We start from the raw sequence: 19,741 nt of genomic DNA on the forward strand, positions 1-19,741 counted from the left end.
AAAGAGAGACAGAGAGAAAAAGAGCAAGAGCAAAGACAAAGAGAGAGACCAAAGAGAAAGAGAGAGCAAAGAGAGAGACCAAAGAGAAAGAGAGAGCAGAGAGAAAGAGAGAGCAGAGAGAAAGAGAGAGCAAAGAGAGAGAGAGCAGAGAGAAAGAGAGAGAGAAAGAGAGAGCATAGAGAAAGAGAGAGCAAAGAGAAAGAGAGCAGAGAGAAAGAGAGAGCAAAGAGAAAGAGCATAGAGAAAGAGAGCAGAGAGAAAGAGAGAGCAAAGAGAAAGAGCAGAGAGAAAGAGAGAGCAGAGAGAAAGAGAGCAGAGAGAAAGAGGGAGCAAAGAGAAAGAGCATAGAGAAAGAGAGCAGAGAGACAGAGAAAGAGAGAGCAGAGAGAAAGAGAGAGAAAGAGCATGCAGAGAGAAAGAGAGCAGAGAGAAAGAGAGAGAGAGAAAGAGAGAGCAGAGAGAAAGAGAGCAGAGAGAGAGGAGAGAGAGAGCAGAGAGAATGAAAGAAAGAGAGAGCAGAGAGACAGAGAAAAAGAGAGAGAGGAGCAAGAGCAGAGAGAAAAAGGGCAGAGAGAAAGCGAGAGCAGAGAGAGAGAGCAGAGAGAAAGAGAGACTGCAGATATAGACCTGGAGAGAGAACTGGATTCAAGAGAAGCAATAATGATCTGATTGAGAGAGAGAGCAGGCTCCAGCTAATTACAGCCGACGCTGAAGTGTTATACTCTTCCTACGGTACCACCGTAATCCCACTCCAAATATCCTTTCATTAGGAGAGGAGATGAGACGAGAGAGAGAGGGGGAAGAGGAGAGAGGGGGGGGGCAGGAGAGAGAGAGAGAGAGAGAGAGAGAGAGAGAGAGAGAGAGGTGTGAGCGATAGTAGGAGCCAAGAGAAAACTAAAAACCCACTATGTTACAATTCCAATTGGGCCTCCAGTGCTGTACACCTGACCGGATGTATATGTGTACAAATATATGCACAAATAAACAAAAACAACCCAAACACCCAGCGAGATGGTCCCAGCTGCTATTTCCTGCTGTATGATTGACTGATGATGGAGATCATTATTATGATGATTATTATTATGATGATGATTATTATTATTATTATTATTATTATTAACGATCTAAAGCGCAAATCTTAACACACGTCTCTCCGTGTCTGGTTTGATTGACAGCTGAGGACACATGTGGCGACACAGTCAGAGGGTCAAGTGGCATCATATCCAGTCCCAATTTCCCCAGTGAATATTACAATAGTGCGGACTGTACCTGGACCATTCTAGCTGATCCCGGAGACACCGTCTCCGTCATTTTTACAGACTTCCAGACCGAGGAGAAATACGACTACCTGGAAGTGCAGGGATCCGAGCCTCCGACCATCTGGTGAGAGACCCTGTCTGTCTGTCTGTCTGTCTGTCTGTCTGTCTGTCTGTCTGTCTGTCTGTCTGTCTGTCTGTCTGTGTTTGTCTGGTCTCTCTCTGTCAGTAATCTTTCGTTCTCTCTCTGTTTCTCTCACACACACCTCTCCCCTCGCTCTCTCTCTCTGTCTCTGCATCTCTCTCCCTCCCCCTCTCTCTCTCCCTCCCTCTCTCTCCCTCTCTCTCTTTCTCTCCCTCCCCCTCTCTCCCTCCCTACCTCTCCCTCTCTCTCTATCCCTCTCCCTCTCTCTCTCTCCCTCTCTCTCTCTCTCTCTCTCTCTCTCTCTCTCTCTCTCCCTCTCTCTCCCTCCCTCTCTCTCCCTCTCTCTCTTTCTCTCCCTCCCCCTCTCTCCCTCCCTACCTCTCCCTCTCTCTCTATCCCTCTCTCTCTATCCCTCTCCCTCTCTCTCTCTCTCTCTCTCTCTCTCTCTCTCTCTCTCTCTCTCCTTCTCTGTGCGGGTGCCAGTGTGGTAAGTCTCTGTCCATCAGTGTGTGGTGTTGTTCTGTGTCAGTGCCCTGTGTCTCTGTGGTGTTCTGCTGTTATAGCTGCTGTCAGTCCATCACTGGCTGCTGGAGAGCGTCCACTGGAACGGGAAACCTGTAAGGACAAGTCTGGTAAACATCAACTCCCATGGTGCTCTGCCCAAGGAGGAAGTGATGTCACAGAGGGCCCAGTTTCCCGGCAGCCTGGTCTCACAGGAAACGCTGAAATGACATTCTCATAGCGGGTCACTCTGAACTGTGTGTGCCTCTGTGCGTGTGTGTGTGTGCGTGTGTGTGTGTGTGTGTGTGTGCCTGTGCATGTGCGCGTGTGTGTGTATGCCTGTGTTTGCACGCGAGATATAGCTGAGGAATAAAAGGATTGAAAATCATTAGTCATAATTTGACCCCTAATATCTGGTAATGTTCTCATAATAACAATATTTTAGTCTTCAGGCGTCTTATTGACTTTTAGCAAATTAGAGTATTGACTCCTCCCCATGCTGTTGACCCTTAATTGGGGGGGGGGGAGGGGGGGTTAGATACAAGCATGTTCAGAACAGTGATTAGGCATGTTTTCTCATCCTCATTTCAAATGAGATCCAGAGAATGTAACACACACACACACACACACACACGCACACAGCACAATCTCCTACCAGATACAGACATCAGCTACCCTGTGAACCGATGCTATAGCTAAAATATTGATATATTCCAACGTTCTTTGAATATTGGGAATACAGGCCAGTTATCCAGTTTATTGTGGCGTGTGTGTGTGTGTGTGTGTGTGTGTGTGTTTGTTTGTTGTGGTGTTGTGGTTGTTTTCCATCACTGAGACTCAGATTGACCTCAGACTGGGGATGCAGTAAGGAACTGTGATGCCAGTGTAGAGCCCTCCGCTCTTTCCCCCAAGAGGAGTTTTAATTTGTCTTCGCCAGGAAGGTCGTTGAAAACTGGGCAGAAGCGGTTGAATTTAGGGAAGTAGATTTTTATATTTTCCACATTTGGTTGTAAAGTGCAGCTCTGTCTCCACCTCCCTCAGAGAGCAGTGTTGACGCAACCCTTCATCAGCAGGGAGCCATGACGTTCACTCGCCACCGCTTTCACTCGCCAAGCTGTGCTCACTGAGCCTCCACTCTCTCTCTCTCCCCATCTCCCTCTCTCTGCCACTCTCTCTCCCCATCTCCCTCTCTCTGCCACTCTCTCTCTCCCCATCTCCCTCTCTCTGCCTCTCTCTCTCTCTATCCCCATCTCCCTCTCTCTCTCTCCCCATCTCCCTCTCTCTGCCACTCTCTCTCTCCCCATCTCCCTCTCTCTGCCTCTCTCTCTCTCTATCCCCATCTCTCTCTCTCTCCCCATCTCTCTCTCTGACTCTCTCTCTCCCCATCTCTCTCTCTGCCTTTCTCTCTCTCTATCCCCATCTCTCTCTCTCTCCCCATCTCTCTCTCTCCCCCCCATCTCTCTCTCTCCCCATCTCCCTCTCTCTGCCACTCTCTCTCTCCCCATCTCCCTCTCTCTGCCACTCTCTCTCTCCCCATCTCCCTCTCTCTGCCTCTCTCTCTCTCCCCATCTCCCTCTCTCTCTCTCTCCCCATCTCCCTCTCTCTGCCACTCTCTCTCTCCCCATCTCCCTCTCTCTGCCTCTCTCTCTCTCTATCCCCATCTCTCTCTCTCTCCCCATCTCTCTCTCTGACTCTCTCTCTCCCCATCTCTCTCTCTGCCTTTCTCTCTCTCTATCCCCATCTCTCTCTCTCTCCCCATCTCTCTCTCTCCCCCCCATCTCTCTCTCTCCCCATCTCCCTCTCTCTGCCTCTCTCTCTCCCCCCATCTCTCTCTCTTTTTCTCTCTATCCCCATCTCTCTCTCTCTCCCCATCTCCCTCTCTCTGCCTCTCTCTCTCCCCCATCTCTCTCTCTTTCTCTCTCTCTCTATCCCCATCTCTCTCTCCCCATCTCCCTCTCTCTCTCCCCCATCTCTCTCTTTTTATCTCTCTCCCCCCATCTCTCTCTCTCTATCCCCATCTCTCTCTCTCTCCCCATCTCCCTCTCTCTCTCCCCATCTCTTTCTCTCCCCATCTCTCTCTCCCCATCTCCCTCTTTCTCTCTCCCCCCATCTCTCTCTCTCCCCCCATCTCTCTCTCTCTCCCCATCTCTCTCTGTCTCTCTTTCTCCCCATATTATATATATAATAATAAAAGGAAATGTATATATAGAATAATAGATAGAGATAACAGAACACTGCGGGATGCCAAACTATGATAGAAATGTGGCTGAAACTCAGAAACTAAGTTATATTGACGGTCATAGAACCGAGATTTAAAGAAGGAAAAGTTGTTCATTTTGATCCCTTTACTGCCATGTTATGACAAGTAAAACACGAAACGTGACCCAAGAAAGAAAAGTTTGAACAGAGCGCCGCTGCCAATCAACAGATGACTACGGTGGAAATGGGAGACGACAAACAAGATCTCCCGACTATGAGTTGCACAATAATGAGAGAAGAAAATCAAATAATCATAGATACACTGCAGACGCAATTGGATGCTCTAAAAAAAAAAAAGTATCGGAGTGCAGCGTCAAAATCGGGGGTGTTGAAAAAACGTTGTCTGAAATGGACGGTCAGATTAAAACACTTGAGGACTCTAAGGAAGTAGGCCAGCTCCGAGAGGAGAATGCGGAATTAAAACGGCAGAGCGCTTGGAAAGTTATTCTAGGATGTGTAACATTCGCGTCCAAGGAATAACCAAAGATGGTGAAAGGGGACGGCCTCTCTCTTGAACGAGATGTTTCAGGACAAACGTTCATTTGCACCTGAGGTTGAAGTTGCGCACAGGGTCGGTCCAATGGGGACATCTGGCAACAGGACGATGATTGTGAGACTGCACCGGTACAGGGTGAAGGAGGAGATCATTGAACTTTCAAAGAAAGAGCGCTCGTTCGAGGCTCGCGGGATGAAGTTGCGCCTCACATCGGACCTGACGGAGGCGATGGCAGGGCAAGTTTTCGGGATGTGAGAGAGAATCTGTGGAAAGCAGGGATGAAAAGCGGGATCATTCACCCAGCAACACTGATAATAACTTTCAATGGAGAGTCCAAGAGATTTACTGATTATCTACAAGCAGAAGCCTATGGGAGGGAGGTGATAAAACCCGGGGAGGCTACAGCTAGGCTGCTTGCTGAGGGCTGGCTGGGGTCTATGAGAATGAACTGAACAAACTATTTATGAATAATGGGATTTTCATTCTAGAAATGTTTATGGAGTTAATATGAATTATGATCTGGCTATTTTTGAAAGAATAGCCTAGTGGCCACTGGGTCTGCATTTTTGGTTTAACGAGAAATGGCACAGTGTTGTTTAGTCCTATAGCGATGGGTATCTTGCTGTGGAAAAGTGTGTTTAAGTGTGAATGGGTGAGACTGTCCTTGTGTTTTGATGTTGTGTGTAGGCCTATGTGTTGCTCAAAGGATGGCTCTAATATGACAACGTTTGAAATTAAAGGAAGATTATATGGTGAATAGTAATTCCACATTACCGAGAAAGGTATTAAGGATAGCTCATTTGAATATTTGTAGTCTGATGAATAAGATACTAGATATTTCAGAAATTATTTTGGAAACACATTTGGATTCTTCAATAAGAAATGCCTTACTGAACATCGATGGGTACAATATGTATAGACAAGATAGGAACTTATCACAAGATAGGATGCTGTTATAGACCACCAAGTGCAAATGTAATGTATCTTGATTTAATTTGTGATATGCTACATAGGGTATGTGGTCTTAATAATGAGGTTTACTTTATTGGTGACTTGAATATTGATTGGCACTTAAAATCCTGTGCACTCAGATGCAAGCTGCTTTCTTGTGCAAATACTTATGACACAAGTTATTAGGAACCTAACGAGAATTTGCTCCAGGGCTGATGGTTTAAAATATTCTATGTGTATTGATTTGATGTTTACAAATGCTGCTGAAATGTGCTCGAAGGCAATATCAACTCCTGTAGGAGATCACCATTTAATTGCAATAGGACGAAAGACAAAAGTACCAAAATCTGGTCAGAAAATTATCTTTCAGAGGATGTTTGAGCATTTTGATGAAAGCCAGTATTATAATGATGTAAGTAGAATTAATTGGTCTACAGTCTTAAAAGAGCAAGATTCAAATGGGGCCTTGGGGGTGTTTAATGATCTGTTAATGCCAACTATTGATAGACATGCACCATTAAGGAAGAAAACTGTAAGACATGCAAAGGCTCCATGGTTGGATAAAGAAATGAGAGACCGTATGATTGCAAGAGACCGAGGCAAGGCGCAATCAGTTCAGGTGAGTCACTGCAGTGGGTACCTACCGCAAACTAAGGAATCATGTAACAAAATTGAATAAAACCAAAAATAGAGTGCATTATCAAAATAAAGTTGTTCTGGTAAGACAAGATAGCAGTAAGATTTGGAAAACTCTCAATGAATTAATGGGTAGAATAGGGAAATCAACACCATCTTTTTTAGAGGCAGATGGACAATACATTACAAAGCCAAGAGATATAGCCAATTATTTCAGCAGTTATTTCAGTAACAAAATTCAAAGCATGCGTGATGGTTTGCTCCCTGATGATGAAGATGAAGATTTTTCTCGCAAGCTGATTGCCGAAATAATGCGTAACAAATCCTGTAAATTTACTGAAATTACTCCAAGCAAGGAAAGAAAAACCTTCAGGTGTCGACAATTTTGACATGAAGTTATTAAAACCTGTAGCCGATCTGATTGCTCTGCCCATTGCGCATATCATTAATTTAAGTTTTAAAACATGTGTTTGCCCCTCTCAGTGGAAAATAGCTATGATTATTACGTTACCAAAGGACAGCAAAGAATCATTTTCTGGCAAAAACAGTCGACCAATTAGTTTATTGCCTGCCCTCAGTAAAATAATGGAGCAGATAACATATGAGCAGATTCAAGGTTATTTCTGTAAGAATGAGTTAAACACAGTATACCAGCATGCATACAAGAAGGGGCACTCCTAAAAATAAAGCTTTGATTGATTGATTGATTGATTGACTCCACTGCCACAGCACTTGCTCAGATGACGGATGATTGGATGAAGGAAGTTGATGATTAAAAAAAAGTTGGTGCAGTATTGCTAGATCTGAGCGCCGCTTTTGATGTTCTTGATCAGAGAATATTACTAAATAAGTTGTGTTGCTATGGTTTTGAACCATCTGTTTTAGAATGTGTTAGAAGTTATTGGACTGAGAGGAAATGTACAGTGTACTTCAATGGGAGTTATTCTGAGCTGAGGGCTGTGAGCTGTGGGGTGCCACAAGGAAGTTCCTTGGGGCCGCTTTTATTTTCTATTTTCAGTAATGATTTACCTTTCATTTTAATGCCACCGTTGCTATGTATGCTGACGACTCAACAGTTTATGCATCAGCACGTACACCTGATGTACTGACTGAAATATTGAATGAGGAATTAGAGTTAACAGAAAAATGGATGATGAGAAATAAATTGGTTTTGAATAAAGGAAAAACTAAAATCATAGTATTAGGTACAAAGCATTCATTAAGAGAAGCACCTATGCTTCACTTGATGATGGGAGATACAGAGATAGAGCAAGTATCAGAAGTGAAGCTGTTGGGAATAACGGTAGACAGTTATTTGTCCTGGAACAGCCAAGTTGACCAAATAGTGCTGAAAGTGGGTAGAGGCATGGCTGTGATCAAACACTGCAGGACATTTATGCCAAATCATCTAATTAAATAGGTGGTACAAGTTATTGTGTTGTCACAGCTACTCTACTGTACAGTGATTTGGTCCAGTACCAGGAATAATCTGACTAGGCTACAGGTAGCCCAGAACAAAGCAGCTCGTCTGGTCCTTCAATGTCCATACCAAACAAGTGTACATACAATGAATGATCACCTAGCCTGGTTAGGTGTCAAAGGTAGGATACAATATTCATTAGGTTGCTTTATCAAAAATATTATCATGACAAAAACTCCAGAAATCTTGTATAATGTATCCTTCTTTTCAGATACACATAGTCATTTTACTCGGCAGGTGTCAGAGGATCACTACTTGTTACCTTCATGTAGAACGAATATAAGACAGAAGACTATGCATAAGAGCAATGGTGGCATGGAATGGATTACGATTGTTTTTGGTTTCAGAAAATAATATTATAAGTTTTAAGAAAAAGTTTAAAGGGATAATTCAGTCCAAAACCTTACTTCCTGGTGTTTTGTATGATATTGGTACATTGGGGCACTGTGTGAACACCATCGAACTATCAAATTAGTGTTTTCTTTAGATTTGGAGAGCTAGATAATACATTTTTTTAGTCACATTTTCAGCTTGTTTTGTTTGTGACGTCCCAACACATGACGCCTCTCTGGGAGCACTCCCCCATCCACGCCCACAAAAGAAAAAGAGTGAACTTGAATTTTGCTCCATTGCTAACTGATTCACCCATCGGTAAGTACTCAGCCTGGTTACAGCTTTCACAAAGAGCCTGATTCATTAACATTATACCAATTACAAATCGCTAGCCTAGATAAAAGTGACCAACTTTATATATAAAAATAAAAATAATGACTTATTATAATAAAATTGGTAAGCTCAAGACACAAGGGTAACATTATAGAATTAAGTTATGCCAACCATAGCCAGCAACCGATATCTAGCTAGCTGACTGAGCACTTTGTACCATGAAAATTATTTGATAACTGATATCTCTAAATACCTAGTTTGATACCATTAATGAAAAGAAATAAAAAAGTGTCTAACGTAAGAGGTGGTGTGGACACATCGCCCGCTCAAACCAGTTAGCTAGCTAGCACAATATCTAACGTTAGCTATGCTATGGCTCCACTGCCGAGCGATGGCCAGCAACATCATTGACAGCCTGCTGTTTTGATGGCTTACTTTACATTGAATGTCGACAGCTATTATGCTTTCGCTCATTGAGCAACGATGCCCTATTCAGTTGTAAGTAGAACATTATAGTCTAAAGCTAATTTACTTTTGCCCTAAATGTTTAGTGAACAAACTTTAGTTGTATCTGATTTAAGCCATCTAGCTGTTAGCCTCAGCAGCGTAAGCTCTGATCCTGTTAGCCGTGTATAGCCCTGATAACGTTACGCAGGAATTACATTACATTACATTACATTACATTAGGAGTTTTATAGTACAGGAATTAGAATTAATCAGGTGCAAACTGTGCTGTAAGGTTTCCTAAGCGATAGCCTACCAGAACTGTTGTGAGTGTGCTGTGTTGTAGAGGCCAATAGGCAATGTTACGAAGTCAAAGTTGGTTATAAGTCAGTTTGTCTCCCCAAGAATCTCCCGATTATCTCTCGCTCAAACTACATTCGATATAATATAGACTTACTGATAAATAGCCGTTTGTTGTAATTTATGCTGTTTTGTATATGCAAAATAATGATCACTTTTATAATTTGTCCCATTTTCTTGAAACCAGATCACTGACTACATTTCCAATACTGGGACTCGGGAGGTCCAGGTCCCGCGCTTCAGGGCTCTGGAGGTGTGCAGGTCCTGGAAGGCAGGTTGCAGCCAATGTCACCTAATGATATTATATCATTGATGTTATATTAATGATGTTACAACACCGCCCTGTTTTATGAGAAAGTAGCCTATGTCTCCATTTTATGTCATGTTGTGTGCGCAACAATTACCTCAGAAATTAAAGACAAAGGCCCACAGTACCCGTGCACTTTTTTGTCATGTATTTATTCTAGAAAACAGCTTATTCTTACAAAGAGATCTTCACTTGATCAAACACCTGTGTACTGAATCGTTTGTCCTAAGGTCTTGTATTGCAGTGTTGCGCTGCGCATATAGTCTATTGTGATAAAATTAGGACTACATTTTGGGGTGGGTGGATGTGAAGACATTAAGTCAAGTTATAATTTTCCTTTCGTAATTTACAACACCAAAGAATTGTAATTCTGCAAAACATTCTGAAAGTTGTGTAAGCCTAATCATCACTGTGGCATCTGCTCCACAGAATGTTGATCATCCCAGCACCTCGATCCGACCCAACTTCAGGAAGCATTGCGCATTTTGGAATTAAACAGCTCCAGTAGTGATATATAACCAGAGGGCATTACAATACCATTCAAAACGAGATCTATTGACTGCATGACCTGTTAGTCTCCAGACTCCACCGCGCTCCGGAGTAGGCTATCCCCTTGTCGGCTGTGCGCTCACGGAGTCTTGTGCACGGCCCTCTGTCTCTCCAAACTCATCGATTATGCTGAATCCCACATAATTAGGGGTAGGACAAGTAGGCTACATCCTCTCCCCGTTTCTGTAAAGCGTATTGTGTTGCCTTTATGAAATTAGCTATAATGATTTAATTGATCTGACTAATAATCAGTTATTGCGGTGGTATTCCACTCAATTCCTTTATATCACCACAACTGACAGATGTTCCCAGAACAGTAACGTTTCAGTGTTCAACTGGCTTTGTTGGACACCTACTAAGATAAATAACGTTAGACTGGTGAACAATGCAGATTTTATGTCGGTTTCAAAGCGCAAATGATCTGTCTTCTGGTAAGACCCACAGTTGCAATTATTTGACTAACTAGGTCTATAGCTACTGTTCGTAGCTGGCTGAAAGCTATAACGCTAGTCTAATAGCCCAAGCCTCCAAGCTTGCGTGGCCGGCTGCAGGGTGCTTTTCCTCGGTGTCACGGGGGAGACACACCGTTGTTAGAACTTTATCAAACTTTTTCCAAATAATGCAAATTCGAGGATATGGCCTGTTAGGTAACGCGTTTCTTTATAATGTTTGGGGGTTAAAAGGTAATGTGACATCTTATGTTTCTTATATTAAGTACTTTGTAAATGCCTGTACACTTCCTGGTGTCGAGGTTACTATGGTTACAAACAACAAATGTGTGGAAGTTGGGGCCGAAGCCTGTCAATCATTTCTGACTGACACGCCCTCTGACACGCCCACAATACGAGGTGATCTTGGAGAGGGAAAATTGGCCATATAAAAAGGAGTTTTATAGTACTTAAAAATGACAGAATAACAACATTTATGGACATATTCACTTTGATTTTACCTAAAGATAACTGGCATGTGTCACGTTCAACCACTGTATTATCCCTGTAAGCTATTTTTGTTTACCAAGGAACTATAAAATTAAGCTATTTATGTATCCCCTTTCTCTTGATGGTGATGATGAATGTTATGTTTTAATAATTTGTTTTGAAAATATTTGTCATTTACAGAGCTAGATATTATTTTTTATTATGTATGTATGTATTATAATTTTTGAGTGATGATTTTGGAGACCCCAGGAAGAGTAGCTGATGAGTCTCTCAACAGCTAATGAGGATCTTTATAAACAATCAATCAATCAATCAATCAATAATAGAGATTCTATCTATCTATCTATCTATCTATCTATTTCTCACTGCAGCTCAAACATATTGCACTGCCAACCCAGCTACGCTGAAGACAGTTATGATGTCATAACTGGCCTTTTCTTCTTCTAAACGTGCACATCTCTCGTGCTTGTGGCTGTTTTATTCTTGTATCATACCACTTCTTTCTCGTACTTACACTCAAAATGTTTGTCGCTGCCTTCTGTCTCGTGTTGCATATGGAGAATGTGGGTATCTTACTGACAGAATAACAAAAGGAATGGCTGTTGAAAAATTATATTCAGTGAATGTATTCGGTCCATAGTGCTTTTGTCAGATTGATTTGACATGCTGATATTTGACTGCATTCCAAATTGAGTATATTTCCAGTATATTTATTCAAGTATATTTCAGTATATTTATTCAACTGTTATCAGTGTTGAGTATTAGGCTACTACTGTAATTGTAAGTTGTAGTAAGATACGTGTAGCTTTCCTGACATCCTGCATAACTGATCAAATGGTAAATGTTAACTGGAGTGCACTTATAGCGCTTTTATCCAAAGCGCTTTACAATTACCTCTCATTCACCCGTTCACACACACATTCACGCACCGATGGCGGCAGCTGTCATGCAAGGCTAACATGCTCATTGGGAGCAATTTGTCACATCACACACAGTCCTTGTATGTTGTGTGTGTGTGTGTGTGTTTCTGTGGTTGTGTGTGTGTGTGTGTGTGTGTGTGTGTGTGTGTGTGTGTGTGGGTGGTTGTGTGTGTGTCTGTGGTTGTCTGTGCATGTGTGTGTGTGTGTCTGTCTGTGTGTGTGTGTGTTTATGTGTCTTTGTCTATGTATGTGCATCTGTGTGTGTCTGGTTGTGTGTGTGTGTGTGTGTGTGTGTGTGTGTGTGTGTGTGTGTGTGTGTGTGTGTGTTGTTTGTGAGCGTGTTTGTCTATGTATGTGTGTGTTTGTACTGAGCAGGAATCTGAGGGACATTCATGCCTGGTAATATTCCCTGGAACCTCCAGTAATCTGAAGTCCTTGAGAGGTTGGTGCTCGGTGGGCCAGAACCCTGATTAAATGTTCGCTAAAACCTTATTTTATTCTCTGTTCCTGGAGAGCTCTGTTGCAGCTGCTACCTTAGCATAGCCAAGCAGGTGGGGAGTGAACACATGTTCCACTGGGGTGACATACTGACATAGAATACATATTCTGACATCATACTGACATAGTATACCTATTCTGACATCATACTGACATAGTATTCAGAGGCGTCATGCCTATAGAACTTGAGGGGGCACGTGCCCCCTCAGATTTTTATTTTTATTTTTTTACATTTCTGTTATTGTTTGTTTACCATTACATTGTATAATGTGGAGCTATGATTATTTTCTCTTTTACCACATAGCCACCATAACCTCTTTCAAAAAGCCAAACACCCTCTTTCCCGGTGGATTTGGTTTCTTCCAAATTAACACTGGACCTGGAAGCCCCCCCCCCTCGCCTCGTCTCAGATAAACACGTTTTCATGGTCTGCTTGCATACATTTAGACTAAGGTTGCCCTTAACTGATGAAAAGGTCCTCCAAATATTAGGCTATTTAGTATATCAGATTCAATATACTTCATACTTCAGTATACAGTATATCATTCGGACCAATGCCAAGTGAGTAAAAAAAAGTAGATTTGTTTTCCCTTACCTTTATTTTGAAAGTACTTGAAAGAACGCTACCGGTAAATTTAATTTCACACCGCTTGAGTGGCAACTGGTAGTGTGCTGTGTCCTGATTGTAAACTGCAAAAATGCGCAAAAAAACCCAAACATTTTGCGAGCGATGCGCGCGCTACCAACGCCTCGCACACACGCTGCGTGCACGTGCTTCACTATCTCGTGCCCCCTCGTTTTTTTGGGCTGCATGACGCCCCTGATAGTATTCTTATGCTAACATCACCATTACGCCCCCTAGAGGGAGTGGTGTGCAGGTGGAGGTGTGGTGGAAACAATGAGCAGGACAACACTTAAAGGAATAACAAACTTACATTAACAAATATAGACCACAGGGAACTAAGACCGGGGCCACAACTCAAAAGCAGAAACGGGCCCTTCCTAAACCTACATGACCAAACTAAAAACACTAATCTAATAGCCAGCTGAGTGATGACCAGCATGACTAGAAAACATACATTGGGGGACACACGCTCCTAACCTGATGTTCTGACAGGAAGTCACCTACGTGTTGAGAATGTAAACCCCGGGATGTCTTACCTGCCCCCCCCCGCAATCCTCTGGGTTAAATAAGCAAACTAAGAGTGAGAAGTGACGTGACAAACAAAACAACACTACGCACCTAGCCCAGGACGAGCAACTGCGATAAACCCATAAACCACAACTAGTGTGGCTGCAACTGAACCTAACAAAAGAGGCAATCAACTTAGTTAACCAAACTAAGGTAATATAACACAAGGTAACAGAACACACAACTAGCAGCACACACAACCGAAAAGGCTCAAAGGCAGTTGCAAGAGAGGCATATAATGGGCGGCGAGGCAGCTGATTGGATACTGCATGTAGTTCTGGATGATGAAGTCTGGAACCGGAACGCCGAGGGCACCTGAATGAAGTGGAAAGTGAGGAGAGAGAGAGAGAAGAGGGAGGAGAAAGATAACAATAGCACACAGGATGGCCAGACGACAGGCAGTAGCAATCACACTAACATGGTATATACATATTCTAACATCACTCTAACATGGTATACATATTCTAACATCACACTAACATGGTATACATTCTAACATCAAACTAACATGGTATACATATTCTAACATCACTAACATGGTATACATATTCTAACATCACTAACATGGTATACATATTCTAACATCACACTAACATGGTATACCTATTCTTACATCACACTAACATGATATACATATTCTAACATCACACTAACATGGTAAACATATTCTAACATCACTAACATGGTATACATATTCTAACATCACTAACATGGTATACATATTCTAACATCACACTAATGTGGTAAACATATTCTGATTCTGAAATATTACTAGAGAAAATAACATTTAAACAGTTAAATGCCAAACAGCTGAAAAGAAATTGCAAAAGCATTGCTGAAAATGCATAGGGAATGGGGGAAAATGGGAACTAATTAATCACTTTCGAGGCATCCTCTGCCAACTTTTTCAATTTATTTTCCCAGATTTTCTGGGCATCCCTTTTGCGCTTTCTATCCATTTTGCCTCGTCACGACTCACGATTTTGATCATTGGGATGTCCTGGACCATCAGGCCAGGGGGAGGGCCGAAGGGGTCAGGGTTGAACCTACCAGAGGGAGGGGGGTTGGGCTTAAGCATGTGATTGGGCCAGCCCAGTGTCAGTATAGAAAATGAACCAATGGGCCGCTGTCCATTTTTTGGGGGCCGTTTATTTATTTTTTCATAGCCTACCGGCCCGAACTAGACCGGCCACCTGGCCGGTAGAATATAATGTCAGTCCAGCCCTGTCAGTGCCTCATGAGTATAAATAAAGGTTTGAATTGAAAAATGAAATGAAAAACCAAGTCACTTTTCTCATTCCAATGTTCCTTCTCTAATCAGTCAGTTCTAGAGCTTAATGTGAGTCTAATTAAGAGACTGTACCGGTCTGATACTGCGCCCGGCTTGTGCAGAGTTGGAGTCGGTCGACAAAAGGCTGTAATTGCTATTTTTATCAGGCCCCCAGTCAAGCAGAACCACCATAAAACAAAGCAGAGCAGAGGCAGGCGTGCCTGCTCACGCTCCAGCAGAAATCTCTCACTTCCTAGATTTATCTGTTATCTGTTATTTATTTATTTATCGCTAAACTTTCCAAAGTAGAGCACCAGCCTTGTAACAGTGCATCAAATTGACTGAGCTGATTGGGTGAGAAAATAACCTCCAGATCTGGCGTGTGTGTGTCCATGTGTGTGTCCGTGTCCGGCCTCTTTATTTAGATGCTGCTCACAAAAATCGACTTCTTTAGAGACGATGTCGTTGTGTTTTTCCACCTCCTTTATCTCCTGTTCTTCTTCTCCATCTCAGATAACATCTGGCTGCTCCCACCAGCGACATCCTCCCAGATTACACACTCAGATCTGATACTACTCATCAAGTTCCTCTATCCTTAGAACGCAAACACACACACACATGCACACACTTACACATTCTCTCTCTCTCCCTCTCTCTCTCTCTCTCTCTCACACACACACACACACAAACAGAGATACAAGTGCACCACTCTCATCCCTCTCTCATAGAAGAGAGACAGAGAGACATATGGATGAGAGACAGATAGATATATGGAGGAGATACAGAGACATACGGTGAGACATACGGAGGAGAGACAGAGACATACAGAGGAGAAACAGAGAGACATACAGAGGAGAGACAGAGATGCATATGGAGGAGAGACAGAGATACATACGGAGGAGAGACAGAGAGACATACAGAGGAGAGACAGAGAGACATACAGAGGAGAGACAGAGAGACATACAGAGGAGGGACAGAGATACATATGGAGGAGAGACAGAGAAATACAGAGGAGAGAGAGACATACGGAGGAGGTGGACAGCGTATAAAGGATTTGAACACTAAGAAGTACACCAAAAAATACATTTTCTTCCATAAAATAACCAAATGCACTGGAAACCACAACAAAAAAGAGCCCAACACGTTTCAGGAGAGAAGGACTGTCACTTTAGCTGCTCAATATGGACGACCTGCCACAGCCATAGGGACAGCCAGGAGTTGTTTTCCCTTACTTTTATTTTGAAAGTACTTGAAAGAACGCTACCGGTAAATTTAATTTCACACCGCTTGAGTGGCAACTGGTAGTGTGCTGTGTCCTGATTGTAAACTGCAAAAATGCGCAAAAAAACACAAACATTTTGCGAGCGATGGAAATGGAAATGGAAATGTTTGGTTTATTTACAGTTTTTATTATATAAACATGCTTTATTTTATTCTCCCCTTTATAATAACAATACTACTAATAATAATAATACATATTAGTATGTTACATATACTAATAATAATGTTAATGATTAGAAAAATTAAATAATACAATACATAATAACAATACATAATAATAATAACTATTATTACTATTATTATCATTATTATTATTATTAATAATAATAATACATATTTGTAGTAGTAGTAGTAGTAGTACCAGTTATAGTACCAGCCCCATAACCAACTGAGGTATTATGGTCTTGTGCTGAGAATAGTAGTGGCACTCGTGACAGAAAACAAATGCTTATACTCTTCTAGTATTATTATTACCATCTATTGATCATGATGCAGCATTTGGTATTTGTGTAATAACTGTAATGTCTCTCTTTTTATTGTTATTTGAGACAGAGAGAGACAGAGATAGAGAGAGAGAGGGAGACTGAGAGAGAGAGAGAGACAGCGAGAGAGAGAGATGGAGGGGGAAGGTGATTGTGTCAGCAGGGTGTCTGTTAGGAAGATGAACAGGTCTCCTCTGCTAAGCTCCTCTCCTGGATCCTGCCTGGGTCTGGAGGGGAGGGGTCGTCTACATGCTGCTGCCTCTTACTGAGTGATGGACAGTCTCCTCTCTGTCTCTCTGTCTCTCTCTCTGTCTCTCTGTCTCTCTCTCTCTCTCTCTGTCTCTCCGTCTCTCTCTCTCTCTCGCTCTCTGTCTCTCTCTCTCTCTCTCTCTCTCTCTGTCTCTCTCTCTCTCTGTCTCTGCTGAAATGAGGTGAAGTGAGGTGTGTGTGTGCGCGTGTCTGTCTGTGTGTTTCTGTGTGTGTGTGTGTGTGTTTCTGTGTGTGTGTCTGTGTGTGTGTATGTGTGAGTGTGTGAGAGAGAGAGGCCCTGTCCCCCACCCTTGCACCCAAGTGCGCACTCCTGCACTTCACGCGCGTGTACCCACCAAGGGTGTAGGGTGTCCCATTTCTCATTTTGCGTTTGCAAGGGTGCACCCTACACCCTCGATACACCCTTTATGCTCCCTTCTCGTGAGTCCGCATTGATGCAGACTTCGTTGAAGGGAATAGACCACAATTCTTTGCGATCGACACACTCGTCTCAAGAGGGAAACACGGCTGGGAGAAGTGTAAGCGAAAACATCTGTTCTAGGCGTCTGGTTTTAGAATCATGCATATGAACAAACAAAACATTTAACTTGCGAATAGGATGGATTTGTGTAGCAATGAATGATGTCACCAAGGGTGTCCCAAATCTGTTTTGTAGCAGCCGCATAAAGTGCAGACTTTTCACACTTCGACGTGCCCTCGCGCACCTCCGGAAATACGTCACCTAAGTGCACACTTCAGGGCGTGGCGTAGGGTGTAGGGTGGGTATTGGGACAGGGCCAGAGTGTCTGTTTGCAGAAGCTTTGCCATATTAAAATTGAACCCTGTAGTCAGGGCCAACAAGGCCAAACTTGAATACTTCGCCGCATCTCGTGGGGAGAGAAGAAACGACAGTGGTAGCGAAGTTTTAGAGGAGTGTTCGGACCGCTCCAGACCACCTCCTTATTCAGGGACCACTCCAGACCACCTCCTTATTCAGGGACCGCTCCAGACCACCTCCTTATCCAGGGACCGCTCCAGACCACCTCCTTATTCAGGGACCGCTCCAGACCACCTCCTTATCCAGGGACCGCTCCAGACCACCTCCTTATTCAGGGATCGCTCCAGACCACCTCCTTATTCAGGGACCGCTCCAGACCACCTCCTTATTCAGGGATCGCTCCAGACCACCTCCTTATCCAGGGACCGCTCCAGACCACCTCCTTATTCAAGGACCACTCCAGAGCACCTCCTTATTCAGGGACCGCTCCAGACCACCTCCTTATTCAGGGACCGCTCCAGACCACCTCCTTATTCAGGGACCGCTCCAGACCACCTCCTTATTCAGGGACCGCTCCAGACCACCTCCTTATTCAGGGACCGCTCCAGAGCACCTCCTTATTCAGGGACCGCTCCAGACCACCTCCTTATTCAGGGACCGCTCCAGACCACCTCCTTATTCAGGGACCGCTCCAGACCACCTCCTTATTCAGGGACCGCTCCAGACCACCTCCTTATTCAGGGACCGCTCCAGACCACCTCCTTATTCAGGGACCACTCCAGACCACCTCCTTATTCAGTGTTGCAATAGCCGCTAGGAGGCGTCGTTGGGCAAACAAATCTGTTTGGCAGTAACTACCTATATTTTAAACTAGTATATTCTTTGTATTATATTGTGTATATTGTGCATCGTATTGTATTTTGTGTAGGCTTTATTGACATAGTCTATAAGCAAGACGAAGGCAACACATTAGTATTGAAGTTGCTACAAGGACTTTGACCCTCGACAAGATCCAGAGTTACTGTAGCAAATCATCTTTTGCTGTCACTTCTAAGGAAGCGTAGCAACGAGAGATGGTTTGTAGACGCGATCAATTGAAATGTAGCTAAACATTGTATCCTGGTCAAGGTTTCCAGCTAACGTTAGTCAGCTACCCCCACTGTAAAAACAGCTTTGATCGCACCTCATTTAGCTGCTAATAAAACAAAACATTTGCTTTCATAATGTGTGGGATTCAGTTCTAATTTCGAAGTTTTGAAGTGTAGAAATGAAAGGTGGATTTGTAGATGCAATCTTTTGAAATTAGTCATTTCGCAATGGCTCATATAGCTAATAATCGACTTTATCCACTTAAACAATATCTTGGCTATCATCTGTGTGTTATTGTCCAGTTCAGATTGTATTTTAAAAGTGTAAAAACATAGTGTATAAATGTGATTCGGTCCTATACATTCATTGATGTAGCTACATGTATATGACTGAATGAATGAATGGCCTTTCAGTCTCGGGGGCAGCGAGTCTATAGATGCACTGTAGGCTATATAACTGACCAATTGTGTTTGATGCTTATTGTATTAGGCTATAGGCTATATAATATCATATTCATCAATCATGGCTATGCCCGGTATAAAAACTTCACTAAATTGTCGCAACTCTCGGTCTGAGGTAAATCAACCAGCAGCGTCAGCATCTTTTTTATAACAAGCCTAATAATGTGCAGAGAAAATGAGATTGCGAGGCTGCTAAACATGAACGTGTTGGGATGCAGCTGATCGGTGATTAGCCTACTACACCTGTCACTGTCCCATTAACAGCAGTAGCCTCGTTAGTGGAGGGGAGAGGAGGAGAGAGGAGGGGAGAGGAGAATAGAGAGGAGAGGAGGGGAGATAAGAGGAGGAGAGGAGATAAGAGGAGGAGAGGAGATGAGAGGGGAGAGGAGAGGTGAGGAAGGGAGATGAGAGAAGGAGAGGAGTTGAGAGGAGGAGAGGAGATGAGAGGGGAGAGGTGAGGAAGGGAGATGAGAGAAGGAGAGGAGATGAGAGGGGAGAGGAGAGGTGAGAGGAGAGCAGGGGAGAGGAGAGAA

General features: G+C 43.2%; 1 protein-coding gene across 1 annotated transcript in view; it reads left to right on the top strand.

Moving 5' to 3' along the window:
- LOC311328004 (CUB and sushi domain-containing protein 3-like) overlaps positions 1-19,741 on the top strand; it is a gene marked incomplete at its 3' end in the record, with an annotated part of 605,137 nt that overhangs the window by 248,945 nt on the left and 336,451 nt on the right. The window contains 1 exon segment of the mRNA XM_084461116.1: positions 1,176-1,383. Within this exon segment, the coding sequence (XP_084317242.1) occupies positions 1,176-1,383 (208 nt within the window).

Source organism: Borostomias antarcticus (genome assembly GCF_949987555.1).
Source record: "Borostomias antarcticus genome assembly, chromosome: 36".
Taxonomy (NCBI): Eukaryota; Metazoa; Chordata; class Actinopteri; order Stomiiformes; family Stomiidae; genus Borostomias; species Borostomias antarcticus.